The sequence below is a fragment of the Apium graveolens genome, chromosome 5 (genome assembly GCF_009905375.1).
Source record: "Apium graveolens cultivar Ventura chromosome 5, ASM990537v1, whole genome shotgun sequence".
Classification (NCBI taxonomy): Eukaryota; Viridiplantae; Streptophyta; class Magnoliopsida; order Apiales; family Apiaceae; genus Apium; species Apium graveolens.
The window spans coordinates 153861479-153886347 of NC_133651.1; the positions used below are offsets into that span (position 1 = coordinate 153861479).

Genomic DNA, 24869 nt, shown 5'->3' on the forward strand with positions numbered 1-24869 from the left:
ATAGGCCTATTTGTATATTCGAGGATTCAACTCAACTCAAATAAGAATGTAATAAGTAAATAGTGGATCTACCGTCAGAGAGATCTCGCAAAGTAACATATGTCAGAGGATTCAGAAACAAGGTTCATCTACAGACTTGAGGAGTTAATTCACTGGAAGAAGTTCAAGAAATTGATCAAGCCTCAGTGATATAAATCAAGATCGTGGATTTAATAAAGTGACAGAGATCTCGTCAGAGTATCATTAATTACAAGGATTTAATCTGAAGAAAATCAAAGTATCAAAGTCAAGACATGAAGAAATGTCACGAAAGTTAGTCACTCATGAACCAGACAGTACATCGAGTGTCAACGTTGAAGTGGTGGAATTGATTCATAATTCTCAGTGATTTACAGAAGATATTCAGAAGATTGGTTGCTGCTCAGGGTTAGTATTAATTCTCTATTAATTAATTAAGTCATATAATTTAATTAAGAAAATAAATTATATCTGCAAAGATTAATTTATTTGATTAATTAAATTAATTGATTAATTAATTCAGAATTAATATTAAGGTTTTTCAGAATTTAAATTGGATTAAAATTCATTTAAATTCAGCAAGTCAAACTGATTGTACTAGTATGACAATCGGTATGACAATCAATAGTCATACCAAAAGTCATGCTAGTACAAACAATTGTCTTGCCGAAAGTTACACTGGAAGAGAATTGTCTTGCTAGTTCAATCAGATTGTCTTGCTAGTACAAACAATTGTCATACCGAAAGTCTCTCCAGTTCAACAGATTGTCTTGCTAGTACAATTGGATTGTCTCACTGATTGTCATTGCAGTTCATTCTATTCTGTTGTTTGATTAAAAGAAGCAGAAGCAGAACACAATCAATCATCCAGAACACAGAAGTCAATAACAAAGCAGAAAAGAAAAACAAGAAGCAATATTTCATCTTTTCATCTGCATACTTCAAGATTAAATTTCTAGATTGTAAAGTTAAATCCAATCCACTAGAAATCTTTATCTTGCTCTTGTGTAACAATCTAGCGGATCAAAATCCCTAGAACTTAATCTCAAATCGCGTTTAGCATTTGATTCTAATTATTGTAAAAATAGAAAAAGTTCATGTCGAATTTATTCTAAATTTGTGATAATTAATTTGAGATTAATTCCTTGTAATCGATACAGTTGTTGTAACACCTTTCAAGTAATATTCTTATTTAACTTGAATTTTGTTTCATATTTTTTATTTCGCATTTATTCGATTATTCGGTACCGTTTGTATTCAACCCCCCTTCTACAAACGAATTGGGACCTAACAAGTGTAATGTGAACATTTTCTTCTCGCAAGAGGATTTGCCAAATGGGTAGCATTCAGGCATAAGTGCGGTATTTAAGGATTGTTTAAGGGTTATCTTACATACGACTGGTGGATCTTTGGGGTTTGAAGATCAGAGGAAGAATGAGTTTCATGCACTGTTGAAAGGGCTTAAGGAGGCCTACTAGAAGGGTTATAAGAAAGTTGTTTTGGAAACTGACCATGTGGATGCTTACTGGGAGTTGTATAACTCTACGGTTCTTGGAGGGATGCCTCAGTATGCACACGTTTTGTGGGTCTACCTGCAGTTGGGTTGGAGGGGGCTGCTGTTGCCCAGAAAGTAGGTGAAGGAATGGAGATGTGATTCAGCAGCTGAGAGCCAAGCAGTGGAAGGTCGAAGGCTGTTGGGGAAGTCCAACAATTATTTTATTTATTATTATTAGTATATTTAGTTTGATTTTCAGTATTAGTGGTTAATTATGTTGGGCTAGATGTTATGGTTATGGATTATTTTGTGTTGTTGACATTGGGTCTGCTCTTGCCCTTTTTCCAATTGGGCTGGATTATGTATAGTGATGGTGGGCTTTGTCCCATTTTTATAATATTTTTGCTTTTAAAAAAAAACATGTAAATTACCGATTTCTGATAAATTACAAATAAGTAATTTAATCGATTTAGTTCGATTAACGATTTCTACAACACTATTTACGTGTATAATTCAACTATAACTAAATATAATTATAGTAATTTTATTATATAAAAATGAAATAAAAGAACACCTAAGACATACTCTCTGCGTCACATTCAATTATATATAGTTTTCTTTCACTACTCGACACTTATTTTAAGGTGAATCTAAAATATATTTTTATAATTTTTTTTGAATTTTTCTTTTTTTTTGTATTAAATTTTAAACAACAAACTTTTATTCAGAAGAAAAAAAATAAAAAAATATTTAATAAACTATACTTTAAGAGTTTTAAAGTGGGTGCCAAGTCCCGTCCGTCCGTAGGGGAGTGAGGGAGTATGCAGGAAGAGCAAGTTGAACAATATTCTATTAAATACCTTATAAATATATTAAAAAGTAGCGGTGTCTTAAAATGAGACACGATCAATTTCCTAATATTTTAAGCCACTGCTTAAATATTATTGGAGCACTTATTGATCCAATATTACTCAAATTTTAAACAATTATAAAGGGAGACGCTAGGGGTGAGCAAAACCGAACCGGAACCGAAAAACCGAACCGAACTGTTCAATTTCGGTTCGGTTCGGTCCAAAATTTTTAAAAATTTGGTCGGTTCGGTTTTTTTGGTCCAAACCGATATTAAGTTTGGTTCGGTTCGGTTCCTTTTTAAAACAATTCGGGTAGAACCGAACCGACCGAATTAGACATATTATATATATATATTATAATATCTTAAAAATACATAATAAATTAAGAATATTATAAAATTGCTAAAAATGATCGAAGTCGCTGAATAATCTCTATTCTCAAATCTATACAACAACATACCACAATTGAGTTGTAGAGAAGATTAAATATATTTAAAAATTCTATGTTCAATAGTATTTCCAATAATACTGCACTAAACTTGTAATAATTATGAAATTATACTTGGTTTAAACTTTTAAATTATTTCTTTTTATGTTGTTTGTAAAATTACCGAAGTTTTGATAATTCATGACTTAGTAATGGATGCATATTTTTTTTTAATTTAACTTACATATTGCATATAATTAATAATTTTTTTTAAAACGAATTCGATTCTTAAGAACCGAACCGAACCGAACCGAACCGACCGAATTATTACGGTTCGGTTCTGATTCGGTACATAATACAAATTTGGTCGGTTCGGTTCCAGAAAAAAACAAAACTTCGGTTTTTGTCTTTTCGGTTCGGTTCCCACCCGAATGCTCAGCCTAGGAGACGCAGACAAAGGAGCATAAGAAGCACGTGGTGCAAAGGAAAAAGAGTAAAGTGGGGGGCCGCGGTTAGGTCTGAATGGGAGCAACCCATTTTCACATTTGACCCTCCACACACACCACTCTCCAGCTCGATTAATATTTCTCATCTCCCAACCCTCGTCTCTCTTCTGCCCTTCCCTCCCCTCAGGTACCTCAATTCTCCCTCTTATTTTTTTTATCTTCTCCTTGTTTCCTTATTATTCTTGAGTTCGCTTGTTTTTTATTTACTCTACTTTTTTGTTTCTGTAATTTGTTTTTAGTGGATACTTAGGTTTCTTTGATTTTGTTTTTAATCTGAATCTAACATGGGTTGTTTTTTTGGATTTGATGTTTCCATAATCTTTACAGGATTTTATTATTGTTGTCTTAAATGATGGTTTATACCATCTTAATAATTACTATTATTATTGTTTTTCCCTATAATTAACTACTTTGAATTAGCTTCTTACTTGATTTATAAGCTCAATAAAGATTATGCTTTCATATGGTGCCTATAAATCAGACTCTGGTCTCTGGAGCCAAGTTTGGATTTTATCAGGTTTTGAACTTGCACCTTATGCCTGTCGTTTTCTGGAAGCTTGACTTTAGGCGATCATAAGCATTTACTTTCACGAAATGTATGATTTGAGCTTTTATTAGTTGTACCTTGAATGTTTTCATAGATCTCTCTTAGATACTTCCAGTTACATCAGTATTTAGAAACATTAAATGCCAGTCAACATGTTATTCAGTAAATTTTCTAATGTTCTAAGAGTTGAAGCATGAAACGCATTAGGGCTTCTACATTCATGGGTTACTGGACGGAGTTTTTAAGAGATTTGTGATAGAAAAAATATTGGGAGACATTTATATTAAAGGTTTTGTTCTATACATAAGTGGAAGATATCACTATACACAAGTGGAAGATATCACGCTTTTTACTTTTTTTTTGTCTCAAGGTTCTCATTAACCATACCAAGCAGACGGATTTTACTTTATATAAAGAATTGGATAATATAAAATGTAATCAGTTGAAAAGATAGAAAAGTAAACAAATATGTATACACTATTCTATGCATAAAATAGATAGATATAAAGCTACAGTAACTGCCACTTGGCCAGTTCAATAACAACTAGTCTGTGACAAATCTTGTATGATGTATCTGTTTAATAATCAAATGTTTTTGCGAAAGACTGAATTGAGCCTTTAATACACCTTTGCTCTTGCTGCAGTTCGGTTTTGATGCTCTGGAGACTTGAGAAGTGTTGACATCAATGTTCATCAAGGAAATGCTTCACGTGAAGCTGCAAATTTGAAACTTGATTCTTCTCTGAATCATATTATAAACTTTCAGATGGAGGATGACAATGGTCTGGAGCTTCGGTTGGGTCTATCTTGTGGTAAGTCGTCTACTACCCCAAGGACTAGAAATGGAAGCTCTTCAGGGACTAGGATAGAAGAAGTTGATAGAGGCAGCAAAATAATAGATGATTTCAGAAACTTTCTGCACGCTGGAACACAGAAAAGCGATTCCGTGAAACCCGAAGATAACTTCTTTGATAATCTTTCGAGTCCAGCCATCCACGTGGAAACCTCTACAAACTTGAATGGTGGAGAATTCTGGATTGCTAATAATAACAAGCCTTCTGAAGCTGATGAAGAAAAGAGGTTAGAAGCATCAAATAAATCTAGGAGTGTCTTTGATGAGATAACCCTTCAAAAGAAACGCATGAGAGATTCTGAAACCACGAGAGCTTCTCATATTTCAATAAACACTGATGAAGGGTCCACTGCTGAAAATGAAGATATAGCAGATTCCGAAGCTGAGGGATCAACTTCAAGGCTCAAAACTCACCATAATGATAATTCCAAGAGGGATGTAAAGGGTGGTGGCTTATCTGGGATTCCTAAGGAGGTTCATGGAGTTTCTAGTTCAAGTGGTCTCGGAAAAGGACATAATCGATTTACTATTTTATCAGAAAGTGAGCCTAAGGTTAGAAATGTTTCCTATGGCATCCCATTCCCAAATCAGTCAGCAAACATCATGAACATGCCTTATAATTTGGCAGTAAAGGACTCTAACCCAAGTGTTGTACCGGGAACTTCAAAGCATGCACTACCCAGTGTCATGCATATGATGGCTACCTCTAATAGTGAAAGACCAGCAAATCAACATATGATGCCTACTAATAGTCATTTGACATTTGGATACTCTCCTGGTCAGCTTCCGGTGTTGGACAAAGAAAATTCTCAGGGTCCTGTTCCTCAATCACAGCAGCTTAACTCGTCCTATTTTATTAGGGGTGTGCCAGATTCAGAGAAGCAGAACGGCAGACTTAACATATCAGAAGGTTCAACTCTTCCGCGTCTATGTACAAATCTTCTTATGATGCATAAATAATAATTATTATATGGGGGACTGTTTTTATTTGATGTGTTATACACTTAGACACTTGGACACAACACTTATTCCATGTTAGGTGCTTTAAGTGTGGACACCTTGACTTACTAAAAGACGTCACCTAAGATGAACTTAACATGCCAAAAAAACAGACACGACAGAGAGAAAGAAGAAAAAAGAAGATGCTCAATTTGGGAAGGCCTTCACAAAATCATGATTAATTTGAGATTTTATTGTTCACTTTTGCCACAATATATATCGAATAAACTTGTTCATAGATATATAATGTCATGTCTCCGTGCCCAAATTGGACAGAATCTACGTGTCTGATATGATCAGACTCCAAGTCCAGCATTGGTAAGTGTCTTGTTTGACACTCTGTACCCGTGTCTAAGTTACACACCGATTATTTAGTATACATTTTGGGTGTATTTTCCGGTTTCTTATCCCATTTCATGTAGTGTCTCTTTAAATTTGTTTGTTGTGGCATATATTGGAATTGTACTTTTCTCTGGCCATTTCATAAATTTGTAATTCTAACGTTTTGCGTTTATATCTTTTCTTAAATGCATAAGTTACGATAGCTGACCTGGTCATCCATATTGTTACATCTTAGCTGTAGTAATTAATATACTTCTAAACAGTAATAAATACTTCTGTAGTTCTGTTTCTACATTTAAGTTCAGGCTTCTTGTGGTGCTACTGAAGTCTGTACCTAATTCTGATCTTTTTTATTACAACTAATGCCTCAGTAATGCACAAGTCTGGGGCTTTGCAACATGATGGGAAGGTATTAGAAGCATCCAAAGCAGACGGAAACAACTTTGCTGTGGAAGAAGGCTCCTCTTCTCAGACAGGAAACAATGTGAAGCAAAATAGTATCATGGTCGGGCAAAGCACATCTGAGCAGCCAAGAGTTGACGGGTGCACTTCTGAATTTCAAGCTATACAACCGGGTATTGCTGGCGATTTAAAATTTTCCGGGACCGGTTCAGTTCCAGATTTGCCGTGGGTTTCTACAACAGGTTCTGGTCCGAAGGGCAGGACAATATCCGGTGTAACCTATAGAGTTGGTACAACTCAAGTTCGAATTGTTTGTGCATGCCATGGATTGCACATGTCCCCGGAAGAGTTTGTTGTGCATGCTAATGAAGATCAGCAAAACAATCAAGGAAATGGATCTGGTGTTGTATTTCCTAGTAGCAACTCCGCAGCTTCTGCTCAAAGCTAGCTTAGTGCTATTGTAGATACCTTCGTTATTGGACATGTATTGTTTTATACCAGTTAATAATATGGTACTTGGCTTTGGATATGTAATAATGGCACAAGAGTTTCCTCTTTACTTCACGGTTGCAGGTCTAATTTTTCATCAATTTTTTTCCATCAGGGTATCTGATCTCGTTGATCGTTTCACCTATTTGTGCATCCAATTATCTACAACAGCATTCCTTACATATATTTTTTTGCAAGGAAGAGCATTCCTTATATTGTACAGATCAATTGGGAGATCAATTGAACCCGAGATATCAATTTTGACGATGCAGCCATATTTTCATGGATCGAGCTGTACATAGAGGTGGCCAAATGAGCGTGCCGGTTTGGCTATCTCAGGACTCACGACACATATAATTGAACGAGCCGTGTCTGGCTTGGGCTGATTCAAGAAAAACAAGCTCGTGTATGGCTCACAGGTTATACGAGTTACACGAGTTATCGCAGCAGTGGCATTTGATTTGAGACGCGTGGTGGACGTGGCGAGGCGGGGCGGTGCCAGCGAGTTGTGCCTGCTATATCTATATTTTTTAATGAGTAAAGTACATAGTGTGTACGTGAACTATTCCATTTCTGCAGAAAATGTGGTTAAACTCCTGAAAATGCAGATTGTGTGGCCTGACTAACAGAATTCCTGCAGAATGTGTGCTACTGTTTATATTTAGTTAACGCCCGTTTGCTGAAAGATGAAAGTGCAGAAATGCCCTTATACCTCAACATATACTCTCGTGTTTTCCTCTTTTCCGCCCTCCTTTTCTCTTTTCTTTTTCCCTCCCTTTGCCTCGTCCCTTTTTATTAAGCCAAAAGCTTTAATCAGGCATACATCAAACTCTTCAATGGCCGGCGAAGAAGACTTACTCCTATGCGATTGAGAACGAATGAGTACCGTTAAAACGCGTTGGTGGGGATAATGCAGGTCAGAGGTTCCGAGAATGTGGATTTGAATCGTGCGGGTTCTTGAAGTGGATTGATCCGTCACTTAGAGGTCGAGCCGTAGCTGCTATTGAGGAGTTGGAAATCCGTTATGCAAACACAATTCACTCGTACAAGCGCAAGATTGACAGAATATATGGAAAGCATAAAGTCGGGAAGAGTAATTTGAAGACAAAGTAAGGTTTCATGGCGGTTGCAATTTTTATGCTTTTTACTGTGATGATGAGTGCCGCACTCACCTCTGTTACGCCTGACATTGTTCAAGAACCTGACTCCGATGAGAGTGTTTGATGTATTTTTATTTTGTTTAGGTTGATGTTAAGTAATTATGGTTAGGTTGATGTTTAGGAATCTTGTTGTTACTGTCATGGTTGTTTGTTTAGCCATGTAATGGTTTTAATTTGTATTGCAAGGGATTTTGTGTTTGTGAGTTCGATTAAAGCAAGTTGCATACTTTTCTTCAACATAAGCAATATAGACAACACAAACATAAACCAAGCAAGTTTGTCGTAATACAAATATAGAAATCACAAATTAAAACCACACAAGTTTGTCATTGAGGTTAAAAGATATGCATGCAAATTTTATTTAGAACAATAAAAACTGATTAATTAAGATTGAAAAAGACAAGGCATCCCTTGTCTTAGTTAATCAAACGACATGACGGATGGCTGCTGGCTTGGCCATCTCGGTGACTCCTCAATTTGCAGCAAGGAAGTGAGTGGCCATGACATTTGCCCCACCATTGACATCTGCATGAGTATGCTGGAGCTCGACATGAGTCCAGTTCTCAGTAAGAAGCATGATGATCATATCCACCAAACCAACCATAGCATCATCAGGATCATGGTTATTGATGCGTTCAACTGCGTGCCTACTCTCGCTGAAAAGCACCACACTTGTGTACTCACGCACCCATGCTTTCTTTAGGCCATAAAATATGGCCCAAAGCTCAAGAGTCTCGGGGTCAACCAAGCCGATCACCCCCCAACACCTCGAACCCACCTTTCAATCTTTTTGAGAACACATCCAACACTAACCTTAAACTCAGTCCTGTCAAACACACCTTTGACACACAATTTGTAAGCCATTTTCTATCAAGAACTAATATTACTATTTTATGTTTGCAAGATGAATTAAGCCTAGAACATTACCCTGTTGAAATAGGCATAAGAAGTGGTTGAGTAAATATAATGTAGTCAAGAGGTAATAAACATTTTAGAGTTACAAGATTCAAAGTATTGACCATTGAATGGAATGACCAATGCATGTAGGTGCACTCTTTGATCAATGAAAAGAACCAATGAATGCAACCTTATTTTAGGAAGAAGCAAAAAACCAATGGTTGTGTAATACAATGTAATACATTTGAAAAATTGAAATTAAGAAAAAGCATACACCTTGCAAAATGTTATCACATTCATGGATACTAGTGCAATATAGTTTAGTTCATTACAAATTTGTAACTGGTTTAATATAATGCATAAGTTATAATTGAATAACTACTAGTAATAACCAAAATTAGTTCTATAGTAACCTCTTAAGACAAATTAATTGCACCTAGTTCAGTACCAAAAACTATTAACCATCACAATTAGTAAATTAACATCCAATTAGTTCATATTTTCCATAGTGGCTTTGTTGTTAATGGTGTTTTCCTTGCACTGGCCTCAGCTTCCAACTGCTTCAAAGAAGTTACAAGATTACCAGCTTTCAACCCTCCAATTGGTTGAACCCCAAGTGATGTATTAGACATCGTAGCTGGTTGGCTAGAAGTACTGAAGATGCCACCCTGACTACCTTCATGAACATGTGGCAGGATGATTCAATGCATAGGTTCAGAAGGCATATCAGTGGTCTCATGCCTTTTTTTGCTAGAGCCTTCTTCTTTGTAGGTGCTTTCTGATTTGCCTGAGTTTTAGGCTTGCTACACTTCTTTGGTGGCGCCTTGTGTTGCTCATTGTTATTAGCAATTTCAGCTTTCTATAAGGCACAACAACAAATATTACAGTTACAAATAAATATAATAGGATTAACTATAGTAGATGCATAATAAGTAATTACCTTTCCTGGACATACCTTTTGTCTGTCTAAAATGAATGTCCAGCTCCCACTGTTCAATATGTTCACATCTACAGCAAGCAAAGTCAAGAACCAGTTCCAGGTCTCATTATTTTTAGCTTCAAGTACAACCCATGGAATAGGGTACACACCATCATTTGCATCACAACCAACAACAGTTAGTAATTGTCCACCAAAGGGACCTTTTAAGTGACAACCATCCAAGCCAATGATAGGTCTACATCTTGTCCTAAATCCTTTCTTCACTGGACCTAAGCAAATGTACATCCTCTTGAATCTCATGTCCTCAACACCAGGCTCTTGGTCATCTAGAACCAACTCCATAGTAGAATCATGCATTGTTTTTTCAATGCATTAACATAGTCCAATATTAAACCATATTGCGCAACATGGTTCCCCTTAATGACCTCTAAATCCTTTATTTTTTATCTCCAAATAGTGTGCACACTAACATCACAGCCTAGGTCATTCATAATGTTCGTATGTGTTAGGTCACACACACACACTGTAGAGGGGGTGAATACAGTGTATAATACAATCAAATCGAACTTTAATATATTAAGTAACAGAAAACAAACTTTATTGAAACAATAAACTCTGTTACAGTATGGAATTGTTACCTCTCAGTGATGAACAAATATCACGAGAGCTGCTAGGGTTATAATGAATAAACTTCTCGAATATATGATAACACTTATAGTGTAAACCCCATGTCTGTGTTTATATACTACACAATTACAAGATAATCTCTAATTGATATGGAATATAATTCTGCTTCCTAAAATATATCAATCAGATATCTTTTCTTCCAAGTATTCCATTCTTCACGGAATTTCTTCTTCATGCATTTCTCTTCTTATGTTTATCTCGATCTTCTTTCCTTTAATCAGCTACTGTCCTTCTCTAATCATCCTTCAGCACTTAAGTTCTGATATCTAACTTCTGATAATTATCTCCTGATAATATAAGTACTGATATCCTTAAGTCCTGACTTCCAATATAAGTACTGATCAACAGTTAAGTACTGATTTGTCCTGTTAAGTAAGATCTGAAATCTAAACATAAATTATATTAGCCATGACATTATCAAATATATCTAACAATCTCCCCCAACTTGTAAATTAGCATAACATACAAGTTTAACAGATATTTGATGATGTCAAAAACATTAAGTACAAATGCATGAGAATTAGACTAGATAACTACAACTTACAGTCCTTAAAACTTTACCAATATTCAACTTCTGATAACAACTTCAGTCTGTACAAATATTAGAACTTAAGCAGTTGTAGATCTTCGACTTGGCTTCATCATCTGATCTCTCTGATGTCAGGAGTTGTTCTGAGATAGTTCTTCAACAAACATTTCTCAGCATATCTGAGTTCATCAAACATTCTCCTTTTGGCATCTTTAAGCTCTGCAGTATCTTCACCAGTTTGAAAGATTGCAGCTCTGAGATCATTGATCTTTGCTTTTCTCAACTCCTGATCTAGTCTTATGACATAAGCTTTGCCAGACTCCAGATTGAATTCAAGTCCCTTAATACCAAGATATGTTCTAATCTGTGCAGTATTAGGCTTCATATCAACAATATCACCATTGTGATCTCTGTACTTTGGAACATATGTGTTGTCAGACTTAACAGAATAAAGCCTTTTCTGTCTCTGAATCTGTTCTTTTAAGTAGTTTGCAGCAGCTTCTGTTATTCTGTCATTCACTTGAAGTAAGAAAAGTACATGCTCCAATTCTTCAAAATACTTTAATGGAATGGCATTTTGTCTTATATAATAAACCCTACCATCTGTCATGAAATACAACATGATGTATTCTTTCAAGTAGGTATGGTAAACCATCTGTACAGATTCCAGTTGATTCAATCTCTCAGGAGTTGTTCCAATACCTGGTTCACTCAAGGAAGTTGGATCATTGGTAGTGTTGTGTACTCTTCTTTCATCAGCACTTCCCAATCCAGTTTTATCTCTTGCTTCCTTTCCAGTAACTACTCTTGCTTCAAAACCACTAGCAGTAGTCTTCAAAGGTTGAGTCTGTTTTGCTTTAGTGAATCCTGGTAGGAGTGTCTTTGATCTATCTTCTGATATCAAGTTAACTTGAGCTATGTCAGAGGTTACTTGCTTCTTCTGAATATCAGAACTTACAATTTCTTGACTCTGAACAACTTGAGCCATGTCAGAGGTTGTTTTAAGAACTTTTCTTGAAGTCAGAGCAAGATTATCCTTTTCATCAGTAATTTCTTCATCCTCAGGAGGCACATAAACCTTGATAGGTTCACCAACTTTTTCTTTACCCTTGGATCTTGGATCTATCTGCAGTTGTGATCTAGCCAATGTTGCTTCAGTAAGTGTCCTTTCTTTGATCACAATGCCTTTGAGTTTTGGAAGTGGCTTTTTACCAGAAGCTTCAGATTTAGATGTGACTTTCTCTGATTTAAGCCTGGCTTCTTCTTTCATTAAACTCTCCAAGTCCATTCCTGGATTTTCCTGAAGAAATAACTGTCTTGACATTTCCTCATCAAGATCTAAAAGTTCATCAGAACTTAGCCTTTTACCAGTAGCAGAACTTATTCTCTTCCCAGTATCAGAACTTGTCCTGTGACTAGCTTGTCTTGATGTGAATCCTCTACCTTGACTATGACCTCTACCCATTCCAGAGCTTTCTTGATCATCTTTTTCATTATCCTTTCCTGTCAGTGTCTTGTCAGTCTTGCATTTGGACTTAATCACTTTCTCCCCCTTTTTGGCATCAGCAGGTAGTAGAAGAGAGATAAGCAATTCCACTGAGGATTGGATTTCAGTTAGTTGTGATTGCTGAGAAGCTTGATTTTTCAGAATTTCATCAATCTGAGCTTGTTGATGATCTTGAGTCTTCTCAATATAAGCAATCCTGTCAATGGTAGGTTGGAAGAACTTTTTCTTATCAATTTTCCAAACTTGTTCCTGTTTGATAAAGTTCTCCTGAATCTTGTGTAACTCTGCATGAGTAGTTGAATGAAGACCTTGTAGATGTTTAATACTCAATGCAGTGACTCTAAGCTGGATTTTAAAATCATTAGAATTTAACATTTCATCAGCTTTAGTCAAGTGCTCAGCAAGATGCTTTTTAGTTGGAACACATGAAACTGAGTTCCATTCCTTAGTCCACTCCTGACCTGCAGGAGTTTCACTCCAAGGTACTGGTGCTTCCCCGGTAACAAACTTCTTAACCAGTTCAGACTTAGGAAGAGTCTGTTGAGGAGTATGTCCTGAAGGACCTGCTTCATCAGCATCTACAGTTGGAGCAGCATCACCAGTATCTCCAGCATTTGCAGCATCAGAACTTAAAGAATCAGTATCTTCTGATAAGACAACAGTGTGAGTAGCAATGGAGGCTTCAGCATCCTCTAATTGCTGATCTTGTTCTAAGTTCTGATCAACAGCCGTATCCTGATGCTCACCTAAATTCTGATCATCAGCATCTTGATGCAGAGAAGGCGTTGTTGATAACTCTGGAGTTTGAACAGCATCAGTAACAGGTGTTGTGGAAGGATTATTTGCTGTTGGAGCTTCTAAGAGAAGTACTGCAGGCACAACCAAGTTTTGAACATCAATATCAGCACTTGTGCCTGGATCAACAGAAGACACAGAAGGTGTGTTAGCCTTTTCAGAAACAGCTTCCTGAGATGGAGTTTATGGAGAAGAAGTGACTGGAGCAAATTCCTTGTATTGTGAGATCAGAGATTCCTGATCCCCTTCCTTAGCTGCTTCCTCTTCATCATCTGAAACTGGCCTTTTTGCCCTCTGTTTCTTTTATCTCTTTGTTGATTTGGATTCCTTGGGAGTTTCAGGAACTGTCATTCTTCTAAGCCGTTTGAGAAGCCTAGATCCCCCAATTCCAGAATCCTTCTGAGAAGTCACTTTCTCAGCTTCACCTACAACAGGTTCTGAAGAAGGAACCTATTCCTCAGTATCAGATTCATCTCTCAGTACAATCCTCCTCCTCTTTTGAGGTGTTTGAGGAATAGTTTTTGTCCTCTTTGGCTTGGAGGATGAGGGTTGAACAGTCTGTGAAGTAGAGAGATAGGATTTGAGATAAGTCCTGAGGGTAGGTTGAGTAGTATGAGTGGTAGGTGCTGAGGATGATGGTTTTTGGGTGTTTGTGGTTGGTTGGACATCAGAGTAAACAGATCTATAAGTATCAGGATCAGCATTTACTAGGATCTATTTTACAGACTGAGGAATCTGTAATGGTCTAACCACTGTTTTCTTAGTATCAGCATTTACCAGATCATTAAAGTATCATTTTGCAACTCTAAAAGGTGGGGTTGAGGAACTGACTAATTGAGGTTCATCAGTACAAAAAGTATATATAAGTTGACAGAATCTAGCAAAATAGACAACATTTCTATCCTCTGTCATCCTATCCCCAATAAAACCAATTATTCCAGTTGCAAAATCAAAATGAGTTTGATGGATAATAGCATACCCTATGTGCTGATTCAGAATTGGGATAGCATCAAAATTCGAACATTTGTTCCCAAAAGCTTTGGTGATGCAGTCAAAGAAGAAACTCCATTCTCTTCTGATATTAGCCCTTTTTAATTGCCCAAGCTTTGCCAAACTCTTTTCATATCCCAAATCAGCCATTAACTCCTGAAGTGCTGATTCCTCTGGAGTTGAAAAAGTACAATTTTCTGGGAGATGTAGAGCTTTGCGTGTTGTACCAGGAGTGACTGCATAAGATGAATCACCCACTTCAAAAATAATACTGGGAGTGCCATGTTTACCACCATCATCAAAGTGCCCAGTCCGCCAAAACATCAGAACTTGTTGACTCGAAAAGACTTCAGGCTGAGTTAATGCATACCCAATCTCACTGTGTGCAAGAAGATCTTACACAAAATACAATTCAGATGGAGCTTCAGCATGATCAAGAATTGCAGCATAGTTGTTTGGAACAAACTTAGCTCCATCAATGATTAAATCCTTAGGTGCCATGTGAAAAATTGAGATTCAAAAGTGTCTGTTAGGTGTTTGATAAGATGTCTGTATGAAAAACCAACGTGAGAAGAAGGAGAGTAAAAGTAAGTAAAGAGAAAAAATATGAAGAAAATAAAAGGTTAAAGAAATCCTCTCTCTGTTGTACTTATACTCTTAACAAAAATGTTACCGTTGGACACCTGTCAGACATGCAGTAATAACGGATAGTTACTGGGCTCGAGAAAACAGGAATCATTACTTACCCAGTTGCCTGTTTTCAAGGAAAAACCGTTCCACTTACCCAGATATTCCATTAATCAAGGTGAAACAGTTTTAATTCAAAATTGAAACCGTTCTCACTGAGTTAATTATTTTTCACTGCATCATTAATATTCTGAAAGTAAATCACGTAAAAATGACCAAGATAAATTAGATGAGTAAGTGATGATAAAAAAAATCAGAACTTAAATTAAAACAGAATTTATATGGTCATCAGAATATCAATCAGGATTTATCAATGCATTACCAAATATCTTAGAGACAAAATCTTGAAGCAAAAACAAATTTCATTAATATATCAAGAGAATACATTTATGAAATGGAAATTACATCAGTACTTATACAAAATTTCCCTAAGCTACTAAACCTAACATCAACAGCTTTAGTCCTAGCTAAGAAGCCTGACAAAGTTGATGATGAAGAAAAACAGGAAGAAGACAAGATTAAATCATTTCTTCTTCTTCCTACTCTCGACAAACAGAATGGCGAGTCTGATGATTCGCTCTTGCTGGCGGAGAGCTGCCAGTCTTTCCTCCTCCAATCGCTCCAGATGGCGATGGTAATCCATATAGAAGAACAGGAGGTGGGTCAGTACCTCCTGTGGGACAGAGTCCCATATCTCCTCAGGAATGGCCGTGACATGCCATTCCTGCTGCCAGTCGGCACAACTTACCTCCATATTGAAGTTTTGGTAGTTCAAAAATATGTTGAATCTGACCATTGTGTTTTTGAAAGAAAAAGTATGAAGGTAAGTGTGTGAGAAAGAATTTGATGGGAAGGCTGATGTGAAGTGGCTGCTTATATAGGCAAGAGAATGCCAGGAGACGTAAAAGTATTTAATGCTGACAGGTAGAATTAATTCTACCTCGTCTCCCTAGACTTTGAAAAAGAATAACATTCATTGGAAAGAGGAAACATGGTGTAAATCGCACAAGAAACAAGTAACAGTGGACTGTTCAAGTACGAATACCATTAATCCTAATCATAGTGACTATTAATCTTCCACTTCAACATATTCAAGTATTAACTGAGACTGTTATCAAATTTTATTCACAGATAAGTCAAGTAAAACATTAGACTGTAATATCAGAACTTAGACTTATATCAGAACTTAACAGTCATCAGTACATAATTTCTTAACTCGAAAAAGGAATGCCTATCTTAGTAAGTCCTCATACAAGTTCTGAGTTATACTCTTCAGAACTTAATCATCAGAATATGCAACCAGAGCTTGTCCTCAGAGTTTGTGCAAAATGACACAATGACTGTTTATCTAAAATAACATAGACCTCCACAGAAATTTTCATCATTCAGATGGAGTGATTAGTGTGTGCATTAAGCTAAATAACAGACAAAGAGTAAAGTCTGATTCACTTCAGTACATCTTAGAAATAAGGCATAACTAAAATTTTGCTAAAGAGCTGTCATTGTCCTGAAACCTACTGATGAATGAGTTCATGCTTGAGTCCACCTCAACTGTTTTGTGCTAATTTTATGCATCTTTTGAAATTCTATTTTACAGTGGCTTCTCAGTGTAAGTGAGTCACGACTGCTTATCAGAATTTATGCTATTATCAGAGTATTTCTCCAGTAATCATTGAGTGTGAAAAGTCACCAAGAAAATATTTTGCTTTTCTAATGCATATTTACTTAATACCAGCAATGCACTTGGGTCGTCCCTTCCACATTTTTACTCTAGATCTCAAAGGAGTACCTGATTTTATTCTTTTATCTTTTTGCTTTTTCTTTTGATAAGTGAGGTTTATCAGCACTTAGTACATTCAACAGTTTTACTAGTATCAGAACTTAACAGATGAGTAGAATTATTCTAATTTGTGACTTAGTAATAAGATAAACAAAGTAAACTCAACTAAGCTCAATTATCAGAATTTGCTAGTGTCATAAGATTTCCACTGAAATAATTACTTCTTACATGGAATCATTTATTTATTGAAGACTACTAGGTCAGTATCTAGCACAGTTATCCTCATAGGATTGAATAGTTACTTGAACAGACATATCACTTATCAGAGTTTAGAAACATATATCAGACAACAATCAGTACTTAAACGCGTATTTCAATTAATCACAGAATAAACAAAGAGATTACATTCTGTAAATACTGATCATAAAGTCTGATGCATCAGAACAAAACTAGACAGATTTAGAAAAAGAACCTGAAACCATTCCAAGTTCATTTACCAATCTTGTAAAAGTGGCTTCACATAGTGGTTTTGTGAAGATATCTGCTAGTTGTTGATCTGTTGGAACAAAGTGCAATTCCACTGTACCTTCATCCACATGTTCCCTTATGAAGTGGTACCTGATACTGATGTGCTTTGTCATAGAGTGTTGAACTGGATTACCTGTCATAGCAATAGCACTTTCATTATCACAGTAAATAGGGATTTTGAAATATGTTAACCCATAATCCAGTAACTGATTCTTCATCCAAAGAATCTGTGCACAACAACTTCCTGCAGCAATATACTCTGCTTCTGCAGTTGATGTGGAAATTGACTTTTGTTTCTTGCTGAACCAAGAAACCAATCTGCCTCCAAGAAATTGGCAGCTTCCACTTGTGTTTTTCCTGTCAATTTTGCAACCTGCAAAATCTGCATCTGAGTAACCTATTAGTTTAAAATCTGATTCTCTAGGATACCATAATCCCAGAGCAGCTGTTCCTTTAAGATACTTAAAGATTCTTTTCACAGCTGTTAAGTGAGGTTCTCTTGGATCTGCTTGAAATCTTGCACAAAGATAGTTAGCATACATGATATCAGGTCTACTAGCAGTTAGATAGAGTAGAGAGCCAATCATACCTCTGTAGTCAGTAATATCTACTGATTTACCGGTATCCTTATCCAGTTTTGTTGCAGTGGCCATGGGAGTGGATGCACTTGAACAATCTTGCATTCCAAATTTCTTCAGCAAGTTTCTGGTGTACTTGGTTTGACAAATAAAAGTGCCTTCTTCATTCTTCTTGACTTGAAGGCCCAAAAAATAGCTAAGTTCCCCCATCATACTCATCTGATATCTTGACTGCATTAGTTTGACAAACTTCTTGCAAAGTTTGTCATTTATAGACCCAAAAATGATATCATCAACATAAATCTGGACCAGAAGTAAGTCCTTTCCATGGTTGAGTTAGAACAGTATTTTGTCTATTGTTCCTCTGTTGAATCCACTTTCCAGAAGAAACTGAGCTAAAGTCTCATACCATGCTCTAGGAGCTTGCTTAAGTCCATAAAGTGCTTTATCAAGCCTGTAGACATAATCTGGATGTTTGGTATCTACAAAGCCTGGAGGTTGTTCAACATATACCTCCTCCTCCAATTCTCCATTGAGAAAAGCACTTTTCACATCCATTTGAAAGACCATAAACTTTTTGTGAGAAGCATAAGCCAAAAATATCCTTATGGCTTCTAACCTAGCAACTGGTGCAAATGTTTCATCATAATCAATTCCCTCCTGTTGAGAATATCCTTTTGCAACCAGCCTTGCCTTATTCCTTGTAATTATGCCATCACTGTCAGTTTTGTTTCTGAATACCCACTTTGTACCAATAACAGATCTATTCTTTGGTCTTGGCACTAGGGTCCAGACTTTGTTTCTTTCAAATTCATTTAACTCTTCCTGTATTGCTTGCACCCAATCAGCATCTTGAAGAGCTTCTTCAACTTTCTTTGGCTCAGTCTGAGAGAGAAAAGAATTGTAGAGACATTCATTTGAAGTACCTGTTCTAGTTCTGACACCTGCATCAGGATTTCCAATTATCAAATCAGGTGTATGTGATTTTGTCCACTTCCTTGCAGATGGAAGGTTTTCTCTAGAACTGGATGCTCCCCCATGATCCATGCTATCTTCATTTTCATTTTTTGATGCTCCCCCTGAAACTATGCTCTCTGAGTTGGAGTCTTCAGTATTTAGATTTTCAGCACTATCAGAACTTGGCTTATCAGAACTTGACGAATCAAAACTTGAAGAGCCAGATGTATGTTCTGATGTTTCTTGAGCTGTGGTAGGATATTGAGTATGCTCCCCCTGAATTGGTGCATCTTCCCTTGGCGTAGCCACTACAGTTTCAATAACATCAGAGTTTATTCCATCAGAGTTCACAGTATCAGAACTTAGACTGTCAGGATATTCAGTATCAGAATTTGAGTCTTCATTTTCAAATCTCAGCTGATCATGGTCAATGAAATCTTCAAGGCCAATAATCTTCTTGTCATCAAAAGAGACATTGATAGATTCCATGACCACTGGTGTCATCAAATTATAGACTCTGAAGGCTTTTGTGGAAAGTGGATATCCAACAAAGATTCCTTCATCAGCTTTTAGATCAAACTTTGATAGCTGTTCAGGATGAGTCTTGAGAACAAAACACTTGCATCCAAATACATGATAGTATTTCAGATTTGGCTTCTTTTTCTTCACCATCTCATATGGTGTTTTTCCATGCTTGTTAATGAGTGTTGCATTTTGAGTAAAACAAGCAGTTTGCACAGCTTCAGCCCAGAAATAGGTTGGAAGCTTTGCTTCTTCAAGCATTGTATGTGCAGCTTCAATGAGAGTTCTATTCTTCCTTTCGACAACTCTATTTTGCTGTGGAGTTCCAGGAGCAGAAAATTCCTGCTTTATTCCATGGTTTTTGCAGAACTCTTCCATTATTAAATTCTTGAACTCAGTGCCATTATCACTCCTTAAAATTTTCACAGAATCTTTGACCATTTTATCCAGATGTTTGACATGATCAATCAAGATAGATGCAGTTTCACTTTTTGTGTGTAAGAAATACACCCATGTGTATCTGGTGAACTCATCCACTATGACCAACGCATACTTCTTCTTTGCAATAGACATGACATTTACTGGACCAAATAGATCAACATGTAGTAGATGATAAGGCTCAAGAATTGATGATTTAGTCTTGCTCTTGAATGAAGATTTTCTTTGTTTGGCCTTCTGACAGGAATCACAAAGACCATCAGGAGCAAATACTGACTTTGGCAGTCCTCTCACAAGATTTTTCTTGACCAGTTCATTTATATTGTTGAAATTTAAATGAGAGAGTTTCTTATGCCAATTCCAGCTTTCTTCAATTGATGCTCTACTCATCAGACAGATTGCAGAACCATCAGTACTTGTTGAAAGCTTAGCTTCATTAATGTTACCACGCCTGTATCCTTTCAGAACAACTTTGCCTTTAGATTTACTCACAATTTCACAGTGTTCTTCAAAGAAATCAACATGATAACCTCTGTCACAGATTTGACTTATACTCAGTAGGTTGTGTTTAAGTCCTGAGACCAGAGCTACTTTTTTAATTATGACATTTCCAAGATTGATATTGCCATATCCCAATGTTTTTCCAATGTTGCCATCTCCATAAGAAACACTTGGGCCAGCTTTCTCCACAAAGTCTGATAGCAGGGCCTTATTTCCGGTCATATGTCCTGAACATCCACTGTCCAGAACTAGAATATTTTTCCTGTTGCCCTGCAATCACAAAGACCACTAATTATTAGTTTTAAGGACCCAGACTTGCTTGGATCCTTTGGCCTTATTAAGTTTGTTAACATTTGCAGCGGATTTAGCATCAGAGTTTATGTTAACATTTTTCTTATAAGAACTTACACTATCAGACTTTGAATCAGAATTTACACTAGAAGGAACAATGGAAACTTTCTTCAAAGAAGGTTTTATTTGATAATAATCATAGTACAAATTATGATATTCCTTACAAGTATAAATGGAATGCCATAAACTACCACAATGAAAACAAGGATTTTGTGGTTTGTATCTAACAGACTGACTCTTAACTCTTGATTTTGAAGGTAAAGAGTTAATATTCTTATTCTTCCTGCAAAAAGAAGTCAGATGGTTAGAACTTCCACAGTTATGACATGTTTTCCTAGGAGCATCAGGAACAGGTTTATAATTATTGCTTTTATTAACACCTACCTTTCCATTCCTATTTTTACTAGGTGATTTTACCTTGTTTGCATTCTTAACATCTTTCAGCTTATGCTTAAGCTGCTTCTTTATCATTAAGCCTATGTTCACTTCAGCTGTCTTTTCCTGTTTTAGTTTGTCAGAAGTTAATTCCTTTGTAACTTCTGATTTCTCATTTTCAGACTTTACAGTTACAAACTTAACAGGTTTTAACTTTGGCTTTTGCTTATCAACAGGCTTAATTTCTTCAGTTCCTTTATCATTCTTATCTTCTCCATAACCTAAGCCCTCTTTCCAGTTTCCACTTCTTAGCAAATTTTGAGTTGTTTTGCCAGAGTTAGTCCAAGTCCTGATAATCTCTCTTTCCTTTTCTAACTCAGTTTTTAGAGATTCATTCATTTTTAGCACTTCATCCCTAACATAAAAAGCATCATCTCTATCCTTCTGAGTTTGATGGAACATGACTAACTCTTTTTCTAAGAAATCATTTCTTTTCTTAAATGCAAGATTTTCAGAGGTTAATCTTTCACATGTTAAAGTTTGATCTCTATAACTAACAAACATGGTTTTAAGTTATCTTCTCAACTCATTAATATCATCAGTATGAAAAGCATAAGTAGTATGAGGTACCTTTGTTTAAGCAGCTTCAGAACTGCTCTCAGCACTTTCTTTATCAGCATTTGCCATCAATGCATAGTTTTCCTCACTTTCAGAGTCTGAGGTGTTTGTCCAGCTTTTTTGCTTTGTGACAAGAGCCTTGCCTTTGTCACCATTTACCTTCTTTCAATCAGGAGATATGTGGCCTTTCTCACCACAGTTATAGCATTTAACATTGGTATAATCTCCTCTGTCAGACTTTCCTCCTCTGCCTTCAGATCTTCTGAAATTCTTCTTATCAGAACTTATGCCTTTCCTGGAAAACTTCTTTCCCTTCCTGAACTTCCTGTATACAATCTTTGTGATTTCTTTCACCATAAGAGCACACAGCTTCATCATCTCCTCATCAACATCAGTCTCAGGCAAGCTTTCAGAACTTGATGACTCAGTTTCAGACTTTATGACAAGAGCTTTACCCTTGTCTTTCCTTGAGGAAGCTGCTTTGGGGAATTCTTCTTCAGCCTTAAAAGCAACTGTCCTTGACTTTCCTCCTTTCCTCTTGCTTCTTTGTTCCATCTCAAGCTCATGAGTCTTGAGTATTCCATAGATTTCGTCAAGAGTTGTTTCATCAAGATTGTAGTTGTCTCTTATTGTCATTGCCTTCAAATCCCAGCATTCAGGAAGAGCTAACATGAACTTAAGGTTTGAATCTTCAAGATCATACTCTTTATCAACCAATGACAAATCATTCAAAAGTTTGACAAATCTATCATATAAATCATTCAATGACTCATTAGTCTTTGAGTCAAATTGTTCATACTCTTGAGTGAGTATTGTCTTCCTGTTCTTCTTAATTGTGTCAGTTCCCTGACACCTTGTTTCCAGAGCATCCCATATCTCCTTAGCAGTCTTGCAGTTGATTACCCTGTTTGACATTACATTATCAATGTCACTATGCAGTAAGTGTCGTACCTTGGCATCCTTAGCAATTGATGCTATATCTTCAGCAGTATAATCACTCTTCTCCTTTGGTACGGTCTTTGCTGCTTCACCTGCAACTGCAACAGCGAGCTTGGTTGGTTTGTGAGGCCCTTCCTTGATTCTATCAAGGTATTCTGGATCTGTTGCTTCCAGGAACATGGTCATCCTTACCTTCCATATGGGATATTCAGATGGTCTCAGTATGGGAATCCTGATAGTCTCATACCGACTTTGAATTTGTGGCTTTGGAGGTTCTTCAGTTTTGGTAGGCTTAGTTGGAGTTTCTGTGTCAGACATGATTGTGTTTGGATCTTTAGCTGTATGTGTGTTAACAGATTGGCTCTGATACCACTTGTTAGGTCACACACACACACTGTAGAGGGGGTGAATACAGTGTATAATACAATCAAATCGAACTTTAATATATTAAGTAACAGAAAACAAACTTTATTGAAACAATAAACTCTGTTACAGTATGGAACTGTTACCTCTCAGTGATGAACAAATATCACGAGAGCTGCTAGGGTTACAATGAATAAACTTCTCGAATATATGATAACACTTATAGTGTAAACCCTATGTCTGTGTTTATATACTACACAGTTACAAGATAATCGCTAATTGATATGGAATATAATTCTGCTTCCTAAAATATATCAATCAGATATCTTTTCTTCCAAGTATTCCATTCTTCACGGAATTCCTTCTTCATGCATATCTCTTCTTATGTTTATCTCGATCTTCTTTCCTTTAATTAGCTACTGTCCTTCTCTAATCATCCTTCAGCACTTAAGTTCTGATATCTAACTTCTGATAATTATCTCCTGATAATATAAGTACTGATATCCTTAAGTCCTGACTTCCAATATAAGTACTGATCAACAGTTAAGTACTGATTTGTCCTATTAAGTAAGATCTGAAATCTAAACATAAATTATATTAGCCATGACATTATCAAATATATCTAATATTATGAAAACAAGGAATTGGCTAAGTTGGATTCATCCTAATCTCATTCTCATAATGTTGAGCAATCCATATTGCAATAATCATTTTCTGTGTGAACGTTGGTGGACATTATGAGTTCTTATCAAGGTCTTCACATGATATGTCTGAGTGTTTGGCTTGGGTGATGCATAAATTTTCCAAGAGTATCCCTCACCCTTGCACTAAAACTGAATCTTCCTATCAAAATTCCTGGACTGCACTATAGCTTTCCTATTTAATATAGCATGTTATCTTACTGCTGCTCTAAAAATTCTTGCACTACCAACAAGAAGCCTAACTCAAACTGTGGATTTGCCATGTTTTTCCTCTCATTAAAATAGGGTAAGAAGGAGTGTCTTCCTCATCAGTGCTATTTGCAGCCATTCTTTCCTCTTCACTATTATAGTCAACATCACTTATGTCTGATTCTTCCCCACCGTTAGTGTAGTCTTCTACTATGGTCTCATGCATGAACCAGGTGTAATTAAATGAATGGAGAGATGCAGGGTTATTGTCAACTTGTGGTGTTTGATTTTGTTTTAACTTTGAGTTTAATTCCCTAAGAGTTGTTACCTAATCATCTGTGCTATCCACATTAGAACTATCCTCATGAAAACTAAAATTATAATTGTCAACATCCTCTACATCACTAACTACTACTAACCTTTCCACCCTATGACCACAGTCACCATTGTCATCAAAATTATCCACAATACCCTCAACAATACCCTCTAGCTCTAACATTTGTATAATCTCAGCTTCTTCAAACTTCTTATTTTTAGGATCACTAAGATAATCCAGATACACTTGCTCATCCCCCACATAATTATGTGATTCTTCATCAATAAATTTAACAATGACAGTATACACATAGGCTAGCCGAGTATAATCAAGTTTCCCACACATTGCAACTACATCACTATTATATTTCATGATAAATAATTCAGAAGTTTTTGGCATCTTGTAGCTTATTTCACAATATCCTATATAACCAATTGCCTCTTCAAACAAACTAGAAACCTCTAGAATAGACATCTTATCAACATCACACTTATCAATATATCTAAACCCTCCACATATATATGCTCTATTTTCACTATTATACTCATCTCAATGATATAATTTAATTGAAAACAAGTCACCATCTGCAATA

General features: G+C 36.3%; 1 protein-coding gene across 1 annotated transcript; it reads left to right on the forward strand.

Moving 5' to 3' along the window:
* The first annotated feature begins 3276 nt into the window (after positions 1-3276).
* On the forward strand, positions 3277-6999 carry LOC141724587 (ninja-family protein mc410). Its single transcript, XM_074526785.1, has 3 exons — positions 3277-3424; positions 4489-5607; positions 6410-6999. The coding sequence occupies exons 2-3, from the start codon at positions 4611-4613 to the stop codon at positions 6886-6888; spliced, it is 1476 nt and encodes a 491-aa protein (XP_074382886.1). The 5' UTR covers positions 3277-3424; positions 4489-4610; the 3' UTR covers positions 6889-6999.
* The last annotated feature ends 17870 nt before the right edge of the window (positions 7000-24869 follow it).

Excerpts from the sequence above, each read along its gene's own strand:
- LOC141724587 (XM_074526785.1), top strand. The coding sequence starts at position 4,611 with ATGGAGGATGACAATGGTCTGGAGCTTCGGTTGGGTCTATCTTGTGGT. Across the intron at positions 5,608-6,409 it reads CAGACTTAACATATCAGAAG|TAATGCACAAGTCTGGGGCT; the intron begins GTTCAACTCTTC and ends CTAATGCCTCAG.